Below are 20,244 nucleotides of genomic sequence, written 5' to 3'. Positions count from 1 at the left end.
TATACAATTTACCCCCTAAAAGAAAATAAAAGATAAAACTTATTAGTATTATAATAAAAAATAAAACTTACTATCCCTCTCACATAGAGATATATCTGAGAGGGATATGGATTTATCTTAGAGGGAATAAATATATCCGAGAGGGGATAGTAATGTATCCAAGAGGGAATAAGGGTGTATCCGAAAAATGACAAAGATGTATCCGACCAGGATTTTTATAATTTTTAAAATGGTAAACAATATTAGAGATTATGATATCTTAAATTGTGTACTTATGTAATTTTTATCTCAATGAAAATTTTTTCAGAATGTCAATATTTTAGCATTTAATAGGATCTCTTAGACACAATTTCAATATTTATTAAAAATGTCAACATTTTAGTTTTGTTATGTATCTAATTCACATTGTTTTTATTTGTTCTAATGGAAAGAATACAATCATTTAATAGTAGAAAGGAAAAATTTAGGAAAGAATATTTTTAAAAAGGAACATATCACTTAATATATTTTATCAGTTACAAATTCAATATTTTATAAAAGAAACATATCACTTAATATCTCTCATCTTTATAAAAAATACAATCTAAAAAAATCCCCAAAAAATCAAATCCTCTGTCATCTTCATCATTCTCGCATGAATTTGGCGTGACAACAATGACAAATCAAAAGGTTAAGCTAATGTGTAGCTATAATGGAAAAATTCAACTTCGTTCTCACAATCACTAGCTATCCTATATTGGCGGAAAATGACATACCAAAATCCTCTTTATTGAAGTCAATTCGATTAAATTTGTGTTTTTTCCTGTTTGACAAGAAGATTTTGAGAATGGGATAATTTCATTGACAACCAACTTTGGAGAAGGAATTTCCAACTAGAACTTCGATATAATCGGTGAAATATAATTGATCAAGTATTTGTTAACTGTTGAATCATTAAATTGTTTGGAAGTTTTGACATAAACATTTTCTGATTTTCTTGGGTAATTATAATTTTTTGAATTACGAGGCAGAATTTTACAAATGCACAAGTGAAAACAAATTTAGATTTGGATTTGATGAAAAAGAACACATAGCAGACGAAGAAGATAGATAGAATCAAAGAAAGAAGGTTGCGAAAATTATATCCATACCGGAATTGTATTCATATTAATTTTTGTTTGTCAATAGTTTTTCTTTTACTCATCATTTGTATTTTTATTAAGAATATTGTATTTCTTTTTTTTAGTTTGTAGTCCTCTCAGTACATATGTCAAATGGATTTGTATTTGTTAAGTATAAATATATCATACTTCTTTTCACATTAAATTTAAATTTTTTAGGATATGAAATCCTTTTTCAATTGATTGTGTTATTTTCACTTTGTACGTTATTTTTTTTCTTCAAAATCTTGTTTTTTTTATTAAATCGTATTTATATGTAATGATTGGATTATATTGAGATACAATCACTAGCATTTTTATAATACAAATAATAGAAAAATATATTTGGCAGATATGTAATACAATTTTAATCAATGAGATACAATTTTTAGTTATTACTATGAAAGTAAAATATTAATTTTAATTTGAATGGTAGAACGAGCACATAAAATACGAAAGTTGTTGATATACAATTATGATGAAAATATAGTAAAAAGAAATGCATGCTTATTGTCATTGAAATTGATATTAAAACACAAAAATGAGCACAATAAATACTAACTTCAATTCAAATACAAAAGTAACTTTGTTAGTTTATCATTATGATGAATGCAAAATTAAAAGAAATACAAGCTTGTTGTATACAATGTGAGAGTTAAATACAAATTGATCACAGTAAAATATTCACCTCAATATGATAATCAATTTCAATTTGAATTGTAGAGTGAACACATAAAATATAAAAGATGCATACCTTAAATGGATTGTTATGAATATCTTTAGAAATATATTTTTTTATTTTTTGAAAAAAAAAAATGGGAGAGAGTTGAAGAATGAAAAATAATTGAAAGAGGTAAATTTGAGAGAGAGAAAATATTTTTTTAAAAAAATATATGAGATAGAAAGAGTTGGAAAATGTGTATTAAGGTGAGACAAAATAGGAAGTAAATTAGGATACGCAATGTTTTAAAAAATAATGATATTTTGACATTTTTACTAATATTTATGAAGTAAGGAGGTTTTTACTTATTAAGTTAGATTTTTTGACTAGTTTGCTAATTTTCTCAATTTAGTGTCGCATGTCAAATGATATGGCACGCCAAGTCAAACGAAGAAGGCAATAATATCATGTCGCATGTCAAAATTACATGGCATGCCCAGCGAAATGAACAATAAAAATGTGTTACGTGTGCACAAGTGACATGTTCTATCCAACCAAATATCTGTTGGGCTATTGCCCATGTTCCAGCCAAAGGCCCATGGCCTAATCCTACTTGGAAAAAGATTGGAATTATTCTCTTTATTTTTGGTTTCCAATTCTATTAGGAAAAGGATTGGAATAGTAATCCTATTTGTAATTGGTTTTGGTTTTGTAAGGAAAAGCACTACTCTATAAATAGAGGATGGTATTGAGAGAATAATTAATTGCTCATTGGTATTGTCTTTGAAAGACATTAGAACATAAGAGAGGTTTTTGAGAGAGCTTTCAACAAGAGAAAAGGAGAGAAAGAAAAGGATTCTTTTGTTGCAGTCTTTTCTCCGACCAATCACGTTCAGATCGTGTTTTCCGATTAACTAACCGTTGGATCGGGCTGAAATGTGAACTGAGTGTCCCTGACATCTTGGTGGTTGATTTGAACGGTGGAGATTGGATTCAGAGGTCAGCAAGATCCTGTTTAGGTCCCGAACAGAAGCTGGGTTTGGGTGGTGTTTCTTTCTATTTATTTTTTGTTGGTGTAGCTATTGTTTGTTCTCTTTTGGCATTTGTTGTGTAGCCATTAGAAGAATATTTGTAACCCTCTTATTGGTATAGTGAAGCAATTCAGATCTTATCGATCCCGTGGTGTTTACCTTCTGTTTGAAGGGTTTTTTCACGTTAAACTTGGTGTTCTTTATTGTTAGATTTTCGGTTTCATCTTTTCGTCACAATAACTGATATCAGAGCTAAGGTTATATATATGGAGGGGAAAAGCAAGATGAAAGATCTATTGTTCGTGAAGAAGATGCATCTTCTGATTTTCTCTGCTCATAAACCCGAAAATATGACCGATGAAAATTGGGAATTTGAGCACCAACAAGTATGTGGATATATAAGACAATGGGTTGAAGATAATATTCGCAACCATATTGTGAATGAGACACATGCTAGAACATTGTGGGAAAAGTTGGAGATGCTTTACGCTTCAAAAACTGGCAATAACAAGTTGTTCTTGTTAAAGCAATTGATGACCTTTAAATACAAGGAGGGCAGTCCTATTCTTAACCATATAAATAATTTTCAGGGTATCCTTGATCAGCTATCAGGAATGGGTGTGAATTTTGATGATGAAATACAAGGACTTTGGCTTCTTAATACTCTACCGAATTCTTGGGAAACTCTTCGTGTTTCTTTAACAAATTCTGCCACTGGTGGAAAGGTGACTATGGAATATGCAAAGAGTGGTGTGTTGAATGAAGAGTTTAGAAGAAAATCTCAAGACACATCTTCACATTCAGATGTTCTATATACAGAAGATCGAGGGAGACTTAAGATAAGAGATTCGAGAAGTAGAGGTAAAAGCAGAAGCAAGCCAAAATTCAAGAATCCAAATATTAGATGTTATCATTGTGGAAAGAAAGGACATATTAAAAGATTTTGTAAACAATTGAAGCAAGATCTTAAAGAAGGGAAGAAGGAATAAAACAACGAAAATAATGTCATTGTTGTTGTCCAAGATGACCTTCTCTTCGCTTGTGATAAAGACGTCATCAATTTGGTATCTCAAGATACAAGTTGGGTAGTAGATTCTGGAGCTACATCACATGTCACACCAAGAAAAGACTTCTTTTCATCTTATACTTCTGTTAACTCTGAGGTGTTAAAGATAGGTAATGCTGGTGAGATTAAGGTGTTTGGTGTTGGAACTGTTTGTTTGAAAACCAATACCGGTTCAACGTTGGTCCATCAGAATGTCAAACATGCTCCAGACATTCCCTTAAATTTGATCTCTGTAGGAGAACTAGATGATGATGGCTATCATAATGACTTGTGCAATGGCCAATGGAAGCTCACCAAAGGCTCACTAATTTTAGCTCGAGGAAGAAAACATTCAAATTTATACGTGACACAAGAATCGATTCTTGGTGACTCTATAAATTTGGTGGAGAGCAAGACTTTATCAGAACTGTGGCACAAGAGGCTTAGTCATATGAGCGAGAGGGGGATCACCTGTTTGGCTTAGAAGAATTTGCTTGCTGGTATGAAACAAGCAAAGGTGAAAAGATGTATTCCTTGCTTAGCAGGGAAACAGAAAAGAGTTTCTTTTCACACTCATCCTCCTTCAAGAAAGTCTGAGCTGTTGGAGCTAGTACACTCAGATTTGTGTGGTCCTTTCAAAGTGAAGTCAAAAGGTGGTGCACTTTACTTTGCTACTTTCGTTGCTGATCATTCTCGCAAGATTTGGGTATATCCTTTAAAATCCAAAGATCAAGTGCTTGATGCGTTTAAACAGTTTCAAGCCTTATCTGAGAGACAAACGGGAAAGAAATTAAAATGTATTCGCACTGATAGTGGTGGTGAGTATATTGGTCCCTTTGATAATTACTGCAAATCGCAAGGAATACGTCATCAGAAGACTCCTCCAAAGACTCCTCAATTAAATGGTTTGGCAGAGAGGATGAACAGAACTTTAGTTGAGAGAGTTAGATGTGTGCTTTCAGAGGCTAAACTTCGAAATTCTTTTTGGGCTGAAGCACTTAACACTGTTGCTTATGTTATCAATTTGTCTCCTGTTGTTGCTTTGGATGGTGATGTTCCAAAAAGAGTTTGGTTTGATAAGGATGTTTCTTAGATCACTTGAAAGTGTTTAGGTATAAAGCTTGTGTGCATGTTCCAAAAGATAAGAGGTTGAAATTGGATGTTAAAACTAAGCAATGTATCTTCATTGTTTATGGTCAAGATGAGTTTGGATATCGCTTTTATGATCCAATTAATAAGAAACTCATTAGAGGTCGTGATATTGTATTTTTGAAGATCAAACTATTGAAGATATTGAAAAGACTGAGAAACTAGATTCTTATACTGATGAGAGCTTAGTTGATGTTGATCCAATTCCTATTATTGATACATCTTCTGCACATGAGGGAACCCAAGGTAATGATCAAGATAATGATGAGAGTGTAGAACATATATTTGTTCCTACTGATGATGTTGTGGTTGATAATCAACCAACTCATGTTGGGATGACCGCTTCGGATGCTCCAGAAACCTCTTGTAGAAAATCTACTAGAGAGAAGCGAAGCTCAACACGTTATTCTCATGATGAGTATATTCTATTGACTAATATGGGAGAACCTGAAGGTTATGATGAAGTCATGTTAGATACTCATAGAGATAAGTGGAAAGAACTCATCATAGACAATCATGAGTTTTGTAGAAGTGTGGCAGGCAGGAAGCCTGTCAAGAGATCCTCCACTTGAAGTCCATTTGGCCCCTTGGCTGGAGGGGGAGTTTGTTGGGCTATTGTCCATGTTCCAGCCAAAGGCTCATGGCCTAATCCTACTTGGAAAAAGATTGGAATTATTCTCTTTATTTTTGGTTTCCAATTCTATTAGGAAAAGGATTGGAATAATAATCCTATTTGTAGTTGGTTTTGGCTTTGTAAGGAAAAGTACAACTCTATAAATAGAGGATGGTATTGAGAGAATAATTATTGCTCATTGGTATTGTATTTGAAAGACATTAGAACATAAGAGAGGTTTTTGAGAGAGCTTTCAACAAGAGAAAATGAGAGAAAGAAAAGGGCTCTTTTGCTGCAGTCTTTTCTCCGACCAGTCACGTTCAGATCATGTTTCCCGATTAACTAACCGTTGGATCGGGCTGAAATTTGGACTGAGTGTCTCTGACATCTTTGTGGTTGATTTGAACGGTGGAGATCGAATTCAGAGGTTAGAAAGATCCTATTTTAGGTCCCGAACAGAAGCTGGGTTTGGGTGGTGTTTTTTTGTATTTATCTTTTGTTGGTGTAGCTATTGTTTGTTCTCTTTTGGCACTTGTTGTGTAGACATTAGAATAATATTTGTAACCCTCTTATTGGTATAGTGAAGCAATTCAGATTTTGTCGATCCCGTGGTGTTTACCTTCGGTTTGAAGGGTTTTTCCACGTTAAACTTGGTGTTCTTTATTGTTAGATTTTCGGTTTCATCTTTTTGTCACAACAATATCATCATGTCACTCGAATAAAATTGGCGAAGGAAACATTTCTCGTCACAATTATATTATTCTAAAATTACAAAATTGTGGTTCTCACAATTCAGAAAATCTACAAGAATCCTAACAAGAAGCCACATAAAGGTTGTGGATCAAATACCACAAATTTTTTGTCATGATCCAAAAATCGAGGTCATGATGACAAACACCTCCAGAATCTCAAAATGGCATGTAAGCCGAAAGAATCACACATACAAGACTCCCGAAGAGTAGTCTAACCATAGACGATAGAAAAATAACAAGGAATGTCTTAAAACCTTATAGTATAAATACAAAGAGCATCTAGTACATTTCTAGAATCTGAACACATCTCAAGTCTTAGAAAAGTAAGTTAAACACTTTAAACAATAAATGTATGTAAAGCAGAATCTCACAACTCTAAAAGAGAGAACTCTGCTGGATCCAATCAACTGTAACGAGACTCACCCTAACTAGAATCTGCATCGAAGGGATAACAAAAGTAGGGGGTGATTACAATCCACATGTACTCATTAAATTGGACCAACCAAGTATAAGAAACTAAATAGATTTAAGAAATAAACTATGAACACTTCCACCAGCACGCAGAAAAGTTCCATTACGATATCGACGCCGCCAATTTATATAGAACGGTATAAATAAAGTTAACATATAAAAGTACAAATCATACTTAAACTAGTGCATAAACAAGTCACATAACACGATAATACTGGCATATGCGATGCAAATAAATAATGAAATGGTGGAATGATGTGGTTATACAAAGGTCGCCAAAAAACCTATCGTATACACCTTGTCGAGACTCTAGCTGCTAGACAATGCCCACAAGGACTGCCAATTCATATATCAATCTCAATATGTAACACCCCAGAAATGTTTTGAGCTAAGACTCAAACCATCCTTTGTTGTGAGTGGCATTTTGTTGAAAATTTATATTCTTCTTAAGTGTTAAGGTCACTAGACGTATCAGTGTAACATCCCGCCGTATCATTTCTAAGTTCTTTTATAGTTTTAGGTCAAATTCAAATGACTATAACTTTTGGCACATGATGAGTTAAAAGACCCATACGATATCAAATAAAAGTTCTTGGAATTCTCTTTCCAATGTCGTCGAGTAAATTATGTTTGAGCCCGTATTAGAGAGATATTCCCGTTTAAATTTTGTCATCCCAAAAAAGAAAGTTACCCAAAAATATAAGGGTATTTCGGTCTTTTTCCTACCCAATCAGAGTTAAACATTTAAGTAAGGTTTTAGGAGTCTAAATTGATTAGAATAAGTTTTAGTTATTCGTAAAATATGCTTAAGGGTTTTTAGAGGAGTTCAAGAAGAGGAAAAGAGGAGAAAAAAAGAGCATTCAAGATTTTTACGATTCTTCGAGGGATTTCGCCAAGGGTTTTATCCTAAGAGGTAGTAATCTTCCATAGTGTTGGATTTATTCTCCCACACGCCAATCATGAGTTTGTTTTACGAATTCCATCCATGAGATTGAGTATATTGATAATCTTGTTGAGTTCTTGAAGTTTTGTGGTTCATTTTTTATAATGAAGTTCTTGTTGAGTTCTTGAGGTAAGAGTAGTGAATAGTGTTGTTTTTGGTGTGTATATTCACTGTAATTTGGTTGGATTTAAGGATCCAAAAGAGTTTGGAGGAAATCATTCGAGTTTAGACGAGGTAGTTTGGTTAAATTAAAGAAAAATTTGTCGTATTCGTTTGTAACATGGTTGGGACGGCGCACCCTGTTGCGCCTGCGGTGCGCCCCAGACCAGCCTCAGTCAACTGAGGGTTAGCGCGGTGCGACGTTACTATGCCAAGGACGTCGGGTCCTTTTGTCTTTGTTCTTTGTTCCATATTCGATCTTTCAGAACATATCTTTCCTCTCTTAGTGATTTTTACTTTCCAAACTATACCCAATTATCAATAAATCCTGTATATCAAGTTATGATCCTTGAATTCATAATTTCAATTCAAGGAATAACCAAAAGTAGAGTTCAAGAAAGTCCGATGTAAATTGTGAATCCTTCGAGATCAACTATCAATTTGAATAAAGTTTGAGAAAGTCCGTTTGAGTCTTTTCGAGGAATCTTGTACAATAACTTTTAAATTGTTTCAAGACTCGAGTAAGTGAATATGAGAACGAGGCAATTGTATTCATGAGTCTACATTATCATTAAGATCTTTGAGCCAAGTCGTTCATGTCCATAATTTCGTAGAAACTTCATAATTTGATTATCTTTGAGAGGAGTAGTATCTTCAAGTTCTAAGTCTTGAGTATTAGGTTCCTAAACATTTTGAGATTCTATTCATAATCATGGGACTACTTCAAGTTAACCATGAAAGTCTTTGAGTTGAATAGTTCATGCCCATAATTTCGAAGAAACCCTATGAGTCTTGAGATGAGAAGTATCATTGAGTTATTGAGCCGAGTAATTCATGCCCATAATTCCGCACGAACCTTTTGAGTCAAAAATTCTTGAGATGAGAAATACCATTGAGTTCTTTATTCGAGTAGTTCATACTCATAATTTCGCAGGAACTCTCTGAGTTGAGCATTCTTGAAATAAGTAGTATTATTGACTCCTTGAGTTGAGAAGTTCTTGAGTTCCAAGTATTGAATTCTATGCATAGTTATTGAAAATATTGAATTAAGTCGTTCACATTCATAATTCGGCATGAACCCTATTTTAAGAAGTCTTTTTATAAATAAATTTAAAACGTGTTTTAAGGACTTGAACACTGAGTTGAGGAAGAGTAGAGATGAGTTCATTTTCTTTAAAAAGATGTATGTGAGATAATAATTCGCAAGAATAAATATTTTTACATTTAAGATGAGAGAAAACTGAGAGTTTCAAAAGATTTTTGAGTAGTTTGAATACCATTTCTTTTAAGAGAAAGATTTTGACTAATAATCTCAAAACACAGAAAGAGTTATGTTTTTCTTAAAACATATGAACTAGTATATTTTGAAATTAGTATTGAGCACTGATATGGGGTAAAGTTCATGCAACTCATATCCCACATAAACCATGTAGCCAACATGGGTAGACAATGTCATACTTTTTAGATGATTTCTTATTACTTTTTAGCATAGACTAGTGGATCCACTTAGTAGTAGGTTCTATATCCTGACAAAGTATAGGATAGTTTTGGCAGCATGGGCTAGACATTGTATCATTATATAACTCATAGTGATAATTACCAGTAAGAGAATCCCACAGAGTTATATTTGTTTTTATATACAAACTGAGTTATTATTGTATTCTTCAATACAATGAGTTTCTATCTATTATTTTTAAAGCTTTACATATATTGCATCTTTTATTGTTGCTTTATTCAAAGTTGAGTATCCAGAATTGAGTATCTTATTGTTGAGTTGAGCCTTATTTCTCTGAGCTGAGTAAACTATGTTTCACTAAGTTGATTATCATGTTATTGAGTTGAGCCCTATTTTCTTCGAGTTGAGTTAAACTATGTTTCTTTGAGTTGAATTTAGTGATTTGAGAAAAGGTAAGTATGTTTCTTTTCCATCAGTTCAAGCTTATGTTTATGCTTTGGAATTTCTCTTACATGCTTGTATATTTCATGTACTGATGTCATTTTAACTGAATCGTCTTATGATGCAGATACAAGTATATTGGGTCTTCAAGAGAAGTTTCTTTGGTACCGCTTGTAATTCGAGTTAGCTATGGTGAGCCTTCTTACTTTTGGAGGATTCCTTTACTTTTTAGTTGACAAGATGTCGTGGGTCTTGTCCCAACTTCCATCCTTGTCATTTAGAGGCTTCATAGATTAACAATATATAGAAATTGAGAAGTATGTTCATTTATTTTGTTAAATTTTTTAAAGACTTGAATTGCCTATTTTAGCTAGTTGAATATTCTATTATATTCAGAGTTAATCATTTGAGTTAAAACTTTGTCTGAGTTCTATAAAATTTTATCCAGTTAAAAGATTTCTATGCTTGAGTTAGTGTTCCACTCGGAGCCAGCATGGGGGTTCGCTTGGGGACCAGAAATTGTTCTCGAGTGTATGCCACGTCCAGGGTGTACGTAGGCTCGGGTCGTGATATAATATCTCAATGTCTGATCAACTTGCCAACTCAACGTAATCAATGATATACGATGTCGCATTTTCTTTCTCAACAAGATAATATTTCTCCACTTTCTCATTTTGTCATGAACCATGATATGTTGCATAAGGATGAATGCTTCACAACACGTATATCACAAGAACATAATCGGCTCATCAAGAATTTCAAATAGAATCAAGTTTTCTAACTCAACAAGTCATGAAACATGTTTCAAAGGATAGCGCTAGTGGAGGAAACCTTTAAAACGAACCTTTTACCTCTTAGAAAACATTTTTGTTCATTTTTAAGACGGTCCAAAAATAAACTCAAACCTTTACTCGAGCTTCTTTCATCAAATATAAATATAAGTAACACGGACCCTCTCTTAGATAATATCACAAAATGTTCATATCAATTACAGACATCACATAAGCCCTCAATACAAGCTAAGCAACACAAATAGACATCATAAGGAATAAAATATGAAGATCAAAACTTACCTACCTCTAAAACACATATTGCAACTCATTACATAGTTGAATTCCTTAGAACAAGTTAATTAATCATCTCAGTCTAGAAGAGGAATAACAGGGCCGAAAATTTCCAAACAACTCTACCGGAGTAAATTCTCTTTCACGCTCTAACCGAAATAATCCTCAACTATCAAGAATGAGAAAAGTTCAACAAAAGGAGTCCAACGATACATATTGATAGGATTTGAATACCGGGGGTAAAATAGTCCATAAATCACTTTGGAAATCGGAAGGGTAAAAACAAATGATTTTTAGTTGAAAATCAAGTTTTATAGATCACAGGAGTTCGTGGTTGAAAAATCCATTTAAAACAATCAAGAATCGAGATTAAAATCAAGAAATTACTCATTTTTCAATTTGGAACAAAGCCACAAAACTCGTATTTGAATCTTGATTTTAAGTGTTTTGGAAGATAAAATTCGAATAAAATGATATAAAATTGATAAAGAAACTTATCTATACAAGTTTTTCTCGAGAAATTCCTTCCAAAGTCTCCCTCCCAAGCTCCCAATATGAAAAGAATGAAGAAGAAAGTAAAGAAATGGGGGCTGATTTTAGCCATTAATTGACTGTTTTCCGTACGTTCACCGCGTTCAACATCAGCAAAATCAATTCCATAACTTCTAAAGTCTCTAAACGGATCCTTATGATTTATTCAGGATCCGATAAAAAATAAAGCATACATGTCACTTCACTAAGTTCGAGTCAATGGAATCGTCCTAAAATGATCATTTTCACAAAATTACCCCCTCAGACCTTTTTTTTAGGCTTAAAACTCAACTTCTCACCTAAGCACCCAACTTTCAACCTAAGGCATAGACACCTTAGCGACCATTCTACTAGCTCGAACTCGACGTTCAAGACGCGATGTAATGACAAACTCGCATTAGATATCCAGAACTCAAAATATTGGTCGAGGTCAATTCTATCAAGAATTCTCAACTTAAGAGGGGTCAAATCACCAAAAACTTACTCGATAATATAGGGGACCGCACTAATCATTCTTGAAATACAAGCTAAGCATGAAAATACTACGAAAAATGATAAAATGGTCATTTCACAATTAAAGCCAAAATCACAAGAAATAAAACATTACATTTGTCTACAAGCTACAAGCATTCATGAACTCAAGTATTTCATCTGTTTATGTCGTACATAACTTCTACTGCTCTCCACATATCATAATTCTACTAGCCCATGTGTATTAGTTATATTTACTCACGGAATGACCTTGATAAGTGTTGTGTATAAGTAGACATTATTCTTATAACCACTGATTTTTAAGGTGTCTTATCAAGGTCAAAAAATGAAATTGAATAATGAACTCGTAATAAACATATATATCTGATATAAATATAATAAAATTTAAACAATATCGTATTGTAATTAAAATGATATTACATAAATTAAAACAAAGTACTCATTTTGCCCTTCCCCCTTTGTTTCTCCTAATGTACTTGTTTGGAAGAAAAATCACCTATCTACAACACCACATAGACTGACCTTATTGTATATCCAACATAATACATTGAGATAACATAACATAAATATCTTAATGAATGTGTAGGTCAATTATTCAAATGAGGGGTGTAATTTTAACACCTTTGATAACAAGACCTGTTTTCCATTCCTTGCCTTCATCTAGATAGAACTGAATTTCCCCATGGGAATTAAATTGTGGATTGAAGAATTCCCCAGCTAAAATTTCAAATGATTTCTGAGAGCCTTTTTCTGCTAAATTAACTTTATTTTGTATAGCTTCATTCCATGTCTTTTCTGGTGGTATTAATACACTTCTAACTGGATTTTTACTCCATCCAGTAACATGTTTCCCTTTTTTCAATCGTAACACAAATTCAACTTTATATTTCGTGTCTGGTGAAAGAAATTCCGTGTTAAAGCTCCCATGAACTGAAAGTGTCTTCACTTTTCCCATCACTGCCATTTCCGCGCTCATGTCTCTGTAAGATCTGTTTTTACCCTACTGTAAGTCCATCTGAAACAACTAATCTCTACGTACCTTCACAAGTTAAGATATTCTACCTCGAACCCCACTTATATGATTTCATTCAAATGTTGTTTACATGTAAATTTGAACTAATGATTTAAGTGTAAAATTGATCAATAATGTAATGAAACAAGACAAGCCTGATGGTCACTTCAATAAAAAAAGACATTTAGTAATAACAAATTTTTATTTAACAATAATATTTATTGTCACAAAAATATTTGATGATAATTGAATTAATATTATTATATTCAGAATTGATGAAATCTTTAGTAATATATTAATATAAAAGGCTTGTTATAAAGTTTCATATATATCCTAATGAATAAAGGAAAATTAAAGTACAATTTTTAAAAAAGATTATAAAGCTGTAAAAAGAGAACATATACTCCACGCACTACATCATTCTTTAATTTTAGATATACATAAAGTTTTATATGTTTCTCATTTCGAAGCCTTTAATATTTTAATGAAAAGTTCTTTTCCTTTTTCAAAATTAAAAGTTGAATATGGAAGTGATAATAATTATTTTTATAGTAGGAACCAAGGATTTGCAATTGAAAAGTAATTTTAAAAAAATAGGAATAGTGATCAAGGGCTTACTCTTTTGATATCTGCCATGTCCACTTACGATGATCCATTTGATCCAAAATTGTGAGATTTTTTGCAAATACCATGAAACAATTTTTTCCCGTCTCTTTATCCACCCAATACTGCATTTATCCAAACTATATTAATTCTTCACCTCATATCAACCAATTAAACACAACAAATTAATAGAAATTAGGCAATTATGTGATTAAACTTTTAGAAAACACTCATTTATGTCATAATTAAAAGTTTGACTCATTTATGTCATTACTGTTAAAGAAAAAGTTCATTCATATCATTAATTTTTAACAATGGTTTTGCAAAACCATTTTTGACACGTGACCAATTATAACTCGGTCACGTCATCAATTTGTTTAATTTAAAAATCATAATTCTGAAAAAAAAATTGAATTAATATTTTTTATTCTTTTTATTAAATAAATTGATCATGTGGCCAATTATAATTCGGCCAAGTCGTCAATTTTTTTAATTAAAAATCAAAATTCTGAAGAACAATTAAATTATTTTTTAATTTTTTTTAATTAAAAATAATTGATGGCGTGGCAGAATTATAATTGGCCACGTTTCAAAAATGGTTTGGCAAAATCATCGTTAAAAAATAATGGCATAAATAAGTTTTTTCTTTAATTATAATGACATAAAGGAACCTTTTCTGAAAGCTCAATGACATATTTGAGCCTTTTCCCTTTATTTATTTCCAACTTTGTCAACACAAAATTAAACATTGAAGAATTAATAGGAGATATACATGTCAATTTAAGAAAATCTTATCATGTCAATTAACACTTAAAGAAAATCTTATCATGTCAATTAACACTTAAAGAAAATCCTATCATGACAATTAAATGAAAACCGGAGAACTATAAGTAGGGGTGTGCACTATATGGATTAAATCGAAAAATTAAATTTAATTCTAATTTGGATTGGTTCTTTGAATTCTTGATTTGGTTTTGAATTTATAATTTACCTTATTTGGTTTCGGATTTAGAATAAAAAAAACAAAAAGTTGGAGTTGATCACTTTTGTCCCTTTTTAGTTATTTTCATTATGATTTAGTTTAATTCTGTATGTTTGCACTTATATAATTGATATACTTTTAAGTATTGTGTTTTATATTTTACTTGTGATTATATATATATAATTTTTTAAATTGTAAATAAATTTAAATAATTTTGTTATGTTTCTAATTATTGACATAACCTATTAATCTAATCGAAAATCCAAACCAAAAAGAGAAAAACCAAACCAAATCAAATTTGGTTTGAATTGGATTACGCTTCTTCAAAACTCAAAACCAAAAATTCAAACCGAATAGTATAAAACCAATCGAAAAGTCGAATGCACACCCCTGACTATAAGGGTTTATCTTATCAAATTACCATATTAATTATGCTTCACAATCAAAATTTCCTAACTACTTCCGTTCCATATGATATATATGTTATTCTTAGCTTTAAAATATAATCTAAAAAATAGATAAATCTTTACCTAATCAAAAAGGTATAATTTCTATGTTTACACATGAATAGGTACTATTTCATCAAGATTGATTAAGTAAACTACTCTTACACCGAGTAATTTTTCTAGATAGTCACTCATGTTTAAAAAATTAGCAAGGAATGTATCGCTCATGTTTGTTTTAAAACTACAAAATCACCCAACTTTGTCTACTTCCTCAAAATATACTTGACACAAAAAATGCATTATTTCTCTCCTACTAAGATGACGTGTCACTTTTTTAAATTTGTTAATAATATTTTTTTAATTTTTTAAATGACAGCTTGTTTAATGTATCTATAAGAGAGCATTAATTCATTCTCTATGAAAATCTAGTTACTTCTATTTTATTGCAAAAGTTTTTATCCTATATTTCATTTACGAGTGTTTTACCCTTATATCCGTACAAAAGTAGTCTACTTGTCGAAGAAACATTAAAGTAGTTCCTTGAAACTAATGAAGAAGACAATAAATTTAGTTGGATATTGAGAGATAAATTAGATATTAGGAACATTAATTTTTATACAAATTATAAATATTGTTCACGGTAAAAATCAAAAGTTTCTTGTTCATGGTAAAAAAATTTTTTTTTACACAAACTATAGACATTTGTTTAGATCTTAGGCAGATTCAAACAATAGAAATATCCGATTAAAAAACAAACAAGAAAAATACTCATAAATTTTAAGAAAATTATTCCAATATCATGTTAAGTATTCAAATATTTCACAATTTACACTTCAAAAATAGAAGAATCTATTAAAAAAAAAAAACATAAATTTTACCTTGTGGTGATTTCTTTGGTCAACATCTAAGGTATACAACGTCTCAGGAGACACTAGTTCCTTAGACAAATTCGCTAATTTATTCCTTGAAAGAAGCATAAAAAGCCACATATTTTCTTGAAGATTTGAAGGAGCTTATATTACAGTTTCTTAGGTATTACTTTTTACTAGAAATAATATATGGGTTGTCTAATTTTTTTTTAAAAATGTTAATAATAATAATAAGAAGAAGAAGAAATAATGTGACATGGTATCCTTGTGAAGAGAAATAATATATTTTTTCCATCAATTATATTTTGAGAAAAATAGACAAAGTTAGATAATATTATAGTTCTAAAACAAACATAAGTGATATTTCTAGATAATTTTTCAATCATGAATGGTCATCTAGGAAATTTTCTCTTCTTGCACCCTAAAAATACCTTGAATAAAAAAGGCTAATATATTTTTATATAATTATTTAATGATAAAGGATAATTTGTGTTGTAAAAGTACCTTGGTTTTGCCATCTGAAAAGACTATTCCTTTATGGAGCATGTCATAAAGTTTGTCTTTGCAGTAAGTATTGACATCCATAGATGCATGATCTTTTAGTATTTCTGAGCACTTGTGTGGAAGATCATTTAGATCATATGTATAACTAATTTGCACATTTGTATTGTTATCAACGTTTGCACTTTTAGTACAAATATAATTATTGCAACAAAGACTCTGACCCATATTTCTCATAAATACTTTATAATAATTATGAAATTGGGCTTTAAAGAAGCTAGAAAGCGTTTTTATTCTCTATGAAATTGGGCATATTTTTTCATTACTATTATATGAGTCATGTTTCATGTTGTTGATGCCCTTTTCTTGAAGTCTCTAGTGGACATATTATTCTTGTGTTTTTTTATTGGACTTTAGACCTATGTAATAAGAGTAACAAATTATTGTTGTTATTATATTCTTATTTAGAAATGATATCAATTGTACCCAAGGCAATGAAACTTGTATATCGATAGAGATGGAATGAATAAGGGTAAAAAATGATATTTAACTATTGCTAATAAAGATATGTGTCTTAGGGATATTCACAAAAAATTTTAATTACCGCTTAAAGATGGAACTCTTCACCTTTTGGGGTCAACTTTAATGGTATTTTAGTTTATTTTTTGTGCTTGGAATTTCTTATGTTACTGATTTTTTCTCTCTCTTATGTACAAGGTCTTTAGTTATAGCGTAATGCTTACCTGAGTTACGATTTAGGTTGTGTTTGGTATGAAGGAAAATATTTTTCTGAAAAATAAGTAGATATTTGATTTATTTTCTCATGTTTGGTTGGTGAGTAGAAAATATTTTTATGAGAAAAATTTTAATGTTTGGTTTTTGAATGAAAAATGTTTTTGAGAAATATCTTTTATTTTCACTAGAGTAGAAAATAATTATTGAAATTGAATTTTTTTAAAAAAAAATAAACTTAAAATTATTTTCGTGGGGGGGAGGGGTTCGAGGGTAGGGATAAAAAATTAAAATTTGAAGGTGAATTGTTTTCTCTTATGTAAAGGTCTTCAGTTATAGCGTAATGCTTACCTGAGTTATGATTTAGGGTGTGTTTGGTATGAAGGAGAATGTTTTCCTGGAAAACAAATAGATATTTGTCTTATTTTCTCATGTTTGATTGGTGAGTAGAAAATATTTCGAAAAATTATTTTAGTGTTTCGTTTTTGAATAAAAAATATTTTTGAGAAATATCTTTTATTTTTACTAAAGTAGAAAATCATTTTTGAAAATGAATTTTTTTTTAAAAAAAACCAAACTTAAAATTTTTTTGTGGTGGTTGTGGAATGGGGGGGGGGGGGGGGGGGAGATGCTGAAAAAAATGAAACTTCAAATTGAAAATATTTTTAAAAGAATAAATTTAAACTTTTTTAAGGGTAGGGGGGTGGGTTGTTGGCTGGTAGGGTGGGGGAGGGTTGGTAGGCGGGTGAGTTGTGGGCTGGTAGGGTGGATGGGTAGGGGGAGATTGGAAGAAAGTTTTGGAAAATTTTTCCTTAAGTTTTGAAGGAAAGTCATTTTTCTTAAATTTATGAAAAATGAGTTGATTTGAAACATCAATTTTCAAAACATTTGATCCAGCAAAACTGAGAAAATCGGATTCATACCAAACACACTTAATGAAAAAGCTTCTACATGTAGCATTTCAATTATATAAGATATTACGTCCCTAATAATTTGGCCAATTCTTCATTTTTACTAGTCCCATTTTAATTGTTCATTTTGACAAACTAAGAAATGACAGTTTTTTTTATCTATAATATATCCTTAATTAATTATTTCGAAAAGGATAGAGTTTCTTGTATAAGTAATGGAAGTAAAATAATAAATTAACTATGTCAATCATTATTCTTTTAATAGGTGTATTAATTTCAAAAGTAAACACGTAATTAGGGATAGTGAAAGTACTAATTAAGTTGTTAAATTCTGTCTCTAGCTGTTTTAAGCCAATTAAAAATTCATCATCCAAATCCCTAACAAGAACCTAAGGCAAATGCATTTTCTCAATTTTTTAAAATTACTTTGATTTTAAAGCTTTATGTTCTTCCCATTCAATTTTATGGTGTATTTTCAGTTCAACCTCAGATGAAAAACAGACAATTCCAAGATAATATAGAAAATTCTTTTATAGCTTTTTAATAGGCAAAAGGCATATATTTTCTTCAAAACTTGTATAGAAAAGTCAGCTACACATTTAAAATATCATGATAACCTATTACACACCTTATCTTATTCAAAGTGATATTAATGTCCCTTTTCAAGGTGACATGGCAGAGAAATTGTCTTCACTTTCTTTAAGGTGCGTGAGAAGAAGAAAATGTATGTTAAAATGACAAATTTAAACACGTGACACTATTTTATTGGTCATTATACAATTAAGTATTAAAAGATTCAATATATTAATTATATCAATCTTCTTTCTTTTTTGCTCCTTTTATTGGTGGCTCCAATTTCTTTAAAGTTTTTATACATATATTTTTTTTATTTTTTCTTCTTCAACAATTCATTTTCATTTGTCACCATTGATGATTTCTTCACTTTATCCTTGGACGTATATCCAATACACTATCCTTAAAGAGAAACTCTTCAAGGAACAATTGTTTTTCTCAAGTTGTGACATCAAAAGGATCAAACAAACATCTTATAACAAAAATTTCAAAAGATCTACAGTCATGTGCTCACTTTCATTATTTACCCAAAAGGAAGTAGCAAAATAAAATAAAATCTATGTTAAAATTCGTGATTTTTATACTCGCAGTCATCAAACAAGATCACCGAAAACTATCATGAGAAAAGTAATGACTTCTATTGAAAATCCTTTCACATTTATACATAAATTCATGATTCTATTACTTAAAATTATCAAAAACACATAAAAAATGATTTTTATCTGTCTTCTTTACAGATATGAAATTTACAGATCTGAAGTTCACTGGCAACAATGGTGTTGTCACTCCACCTATCGTTGTTGCCAACATCTCTATACTTCATAATCGTCTTATTGTCTACTTTTCCTTTTCAAATTTCTCGTTTTTCATTCAATATTATAGAAACATAAAAATGTATGGTGTGAGAAGGAAGATTGGTCAGGTTTCTACTTTTTCATATCTCTAAAGTAATATTAAAGAAAAAAATAATTTAAAAAATAAAAATAATATAATTTATGTGTCAAAACGCGTGCATTACACAATTTCATACAGAATTAGAATTGTCTTCGGAAGGGGGTACTAATATCACTTTGAACAAGATTAGGTGTGTAATAGAACGCCGCAATAATTTGAGTGTGTAACTGATTTTTCGATACAAATTTAGTGGGTAATTTCTGTCTTTTTTCCTTTTTAATGTTCACATTCTGTTTAGTTTGAATATTTTCATGATTAGTTGATTTGGTTATGTCAAAATAACATAAAAATTTGAATTTGGAAGCTTACCTTTGTACTCATATATGAAGGAGTACAAATAAGATTAAAACAAAGAAATTGTTTAGATTGGCCTTTTAGGATATATGGTTTAGTTAGATATAACATATATGCATAAGGTACAAGTAGAAAGTGATGGATCTAATCAAGATAATAAGTTTGAGTTCGAATTCTGGGAATTAATGTTAAATCTACTATGACATGTTGGGCCCGTAGAGTGCACAAGCTTCACCCTTTAGTAACTTAACATGTGACAACAAGCAGTGGCGAATTCAGAATTTAAAGGTTATGGGTGCTCACTTTCTTTAGCGTAGAAGAAAAGAAAAAAACATATAGCAGTGAAAAGATTAATAGAAGAGTAAAAATGTTTTTTTTTTAAAAGCAACTTTCACATATGACAAGCACGAAAATCATATT

The 20,244-nt window shown here is 30.9% G+C and overlaps 1 protein-coding gene across 1 annotated transcript; it reads right to left on the bottom strand.

Annotated features, from left to right (window-relative positions):
• Positions 1 to 12,291: 12,291 nt before the first annotated feature.
• LOC101246975 (lectin) lies at positions 12,292 to 16,695 on the bottom strand. The gene is made up of 3 exons (XM_004231533.5): positions 16,364 to 16,695; positions 13,578 to 13,687; positions 12,292 to 12,936 (listed from the first exon to the last, which is right to left on the bottom strand). The coding sequence occupies exons 1-3, from the start codon at positions 16,595 to 16,597 to the stop codon at positions 12,543 to 12,545; spliced, it is 738 nt and encodes a 245-aa protein (XP_004231581.2). The 5' UTR covers positions 16,598 to 16,695; the 3' UTR covers positions 12,292 to 12,542.
• Positions 16,696 to 20,244: the final 3,549 nt, after the last annotated feature.

This window comes from Solanum lycopersicum, chromosome 2 (assembly GCF_036512215.1).
Source record: "Solanum lycopersicum chromosome 2, SLM_r2.1".
NCBI lineage: Eukaryota > Viridiplantae > Streptophyta > Magnoliopsida > Solanales > Solanaceae > Solanum > Solanum lycopersicum.
The sequence above is the reverse complement of the archived record's forward strand: the minus strand, read 5'-3'. Positions and strand labels throughout refer to the sequence as shown.

What these genes read in the sequence shown, in the direction of transcription:
- LOC101246975 (XM_004231533.5), bottom strand. Translation starts at nt 16,597, where the DNA reads ATGAGAAATATGGGTCAGAGTCTTTGTTGCAATAATTATATTTGTACT. An exon ending in TTTCAGATGGCAAAACCAAG is followed by an intron (nt 13,688 to 16,363) that starts GTACTTTTACAA and finishes GGATAAATGCAG; the next exon opens with TATTGGGTGGATAAAGAGAC. An exon ending in ACATGGCAGATATCAAAAGA is followed by an intron (nt 12,937 to 13,577) that starts GTAAGCCCTTGA and finishes GGGTAAAAACAG; the next exon opens with ATCTTACAGAGACATGAGCG.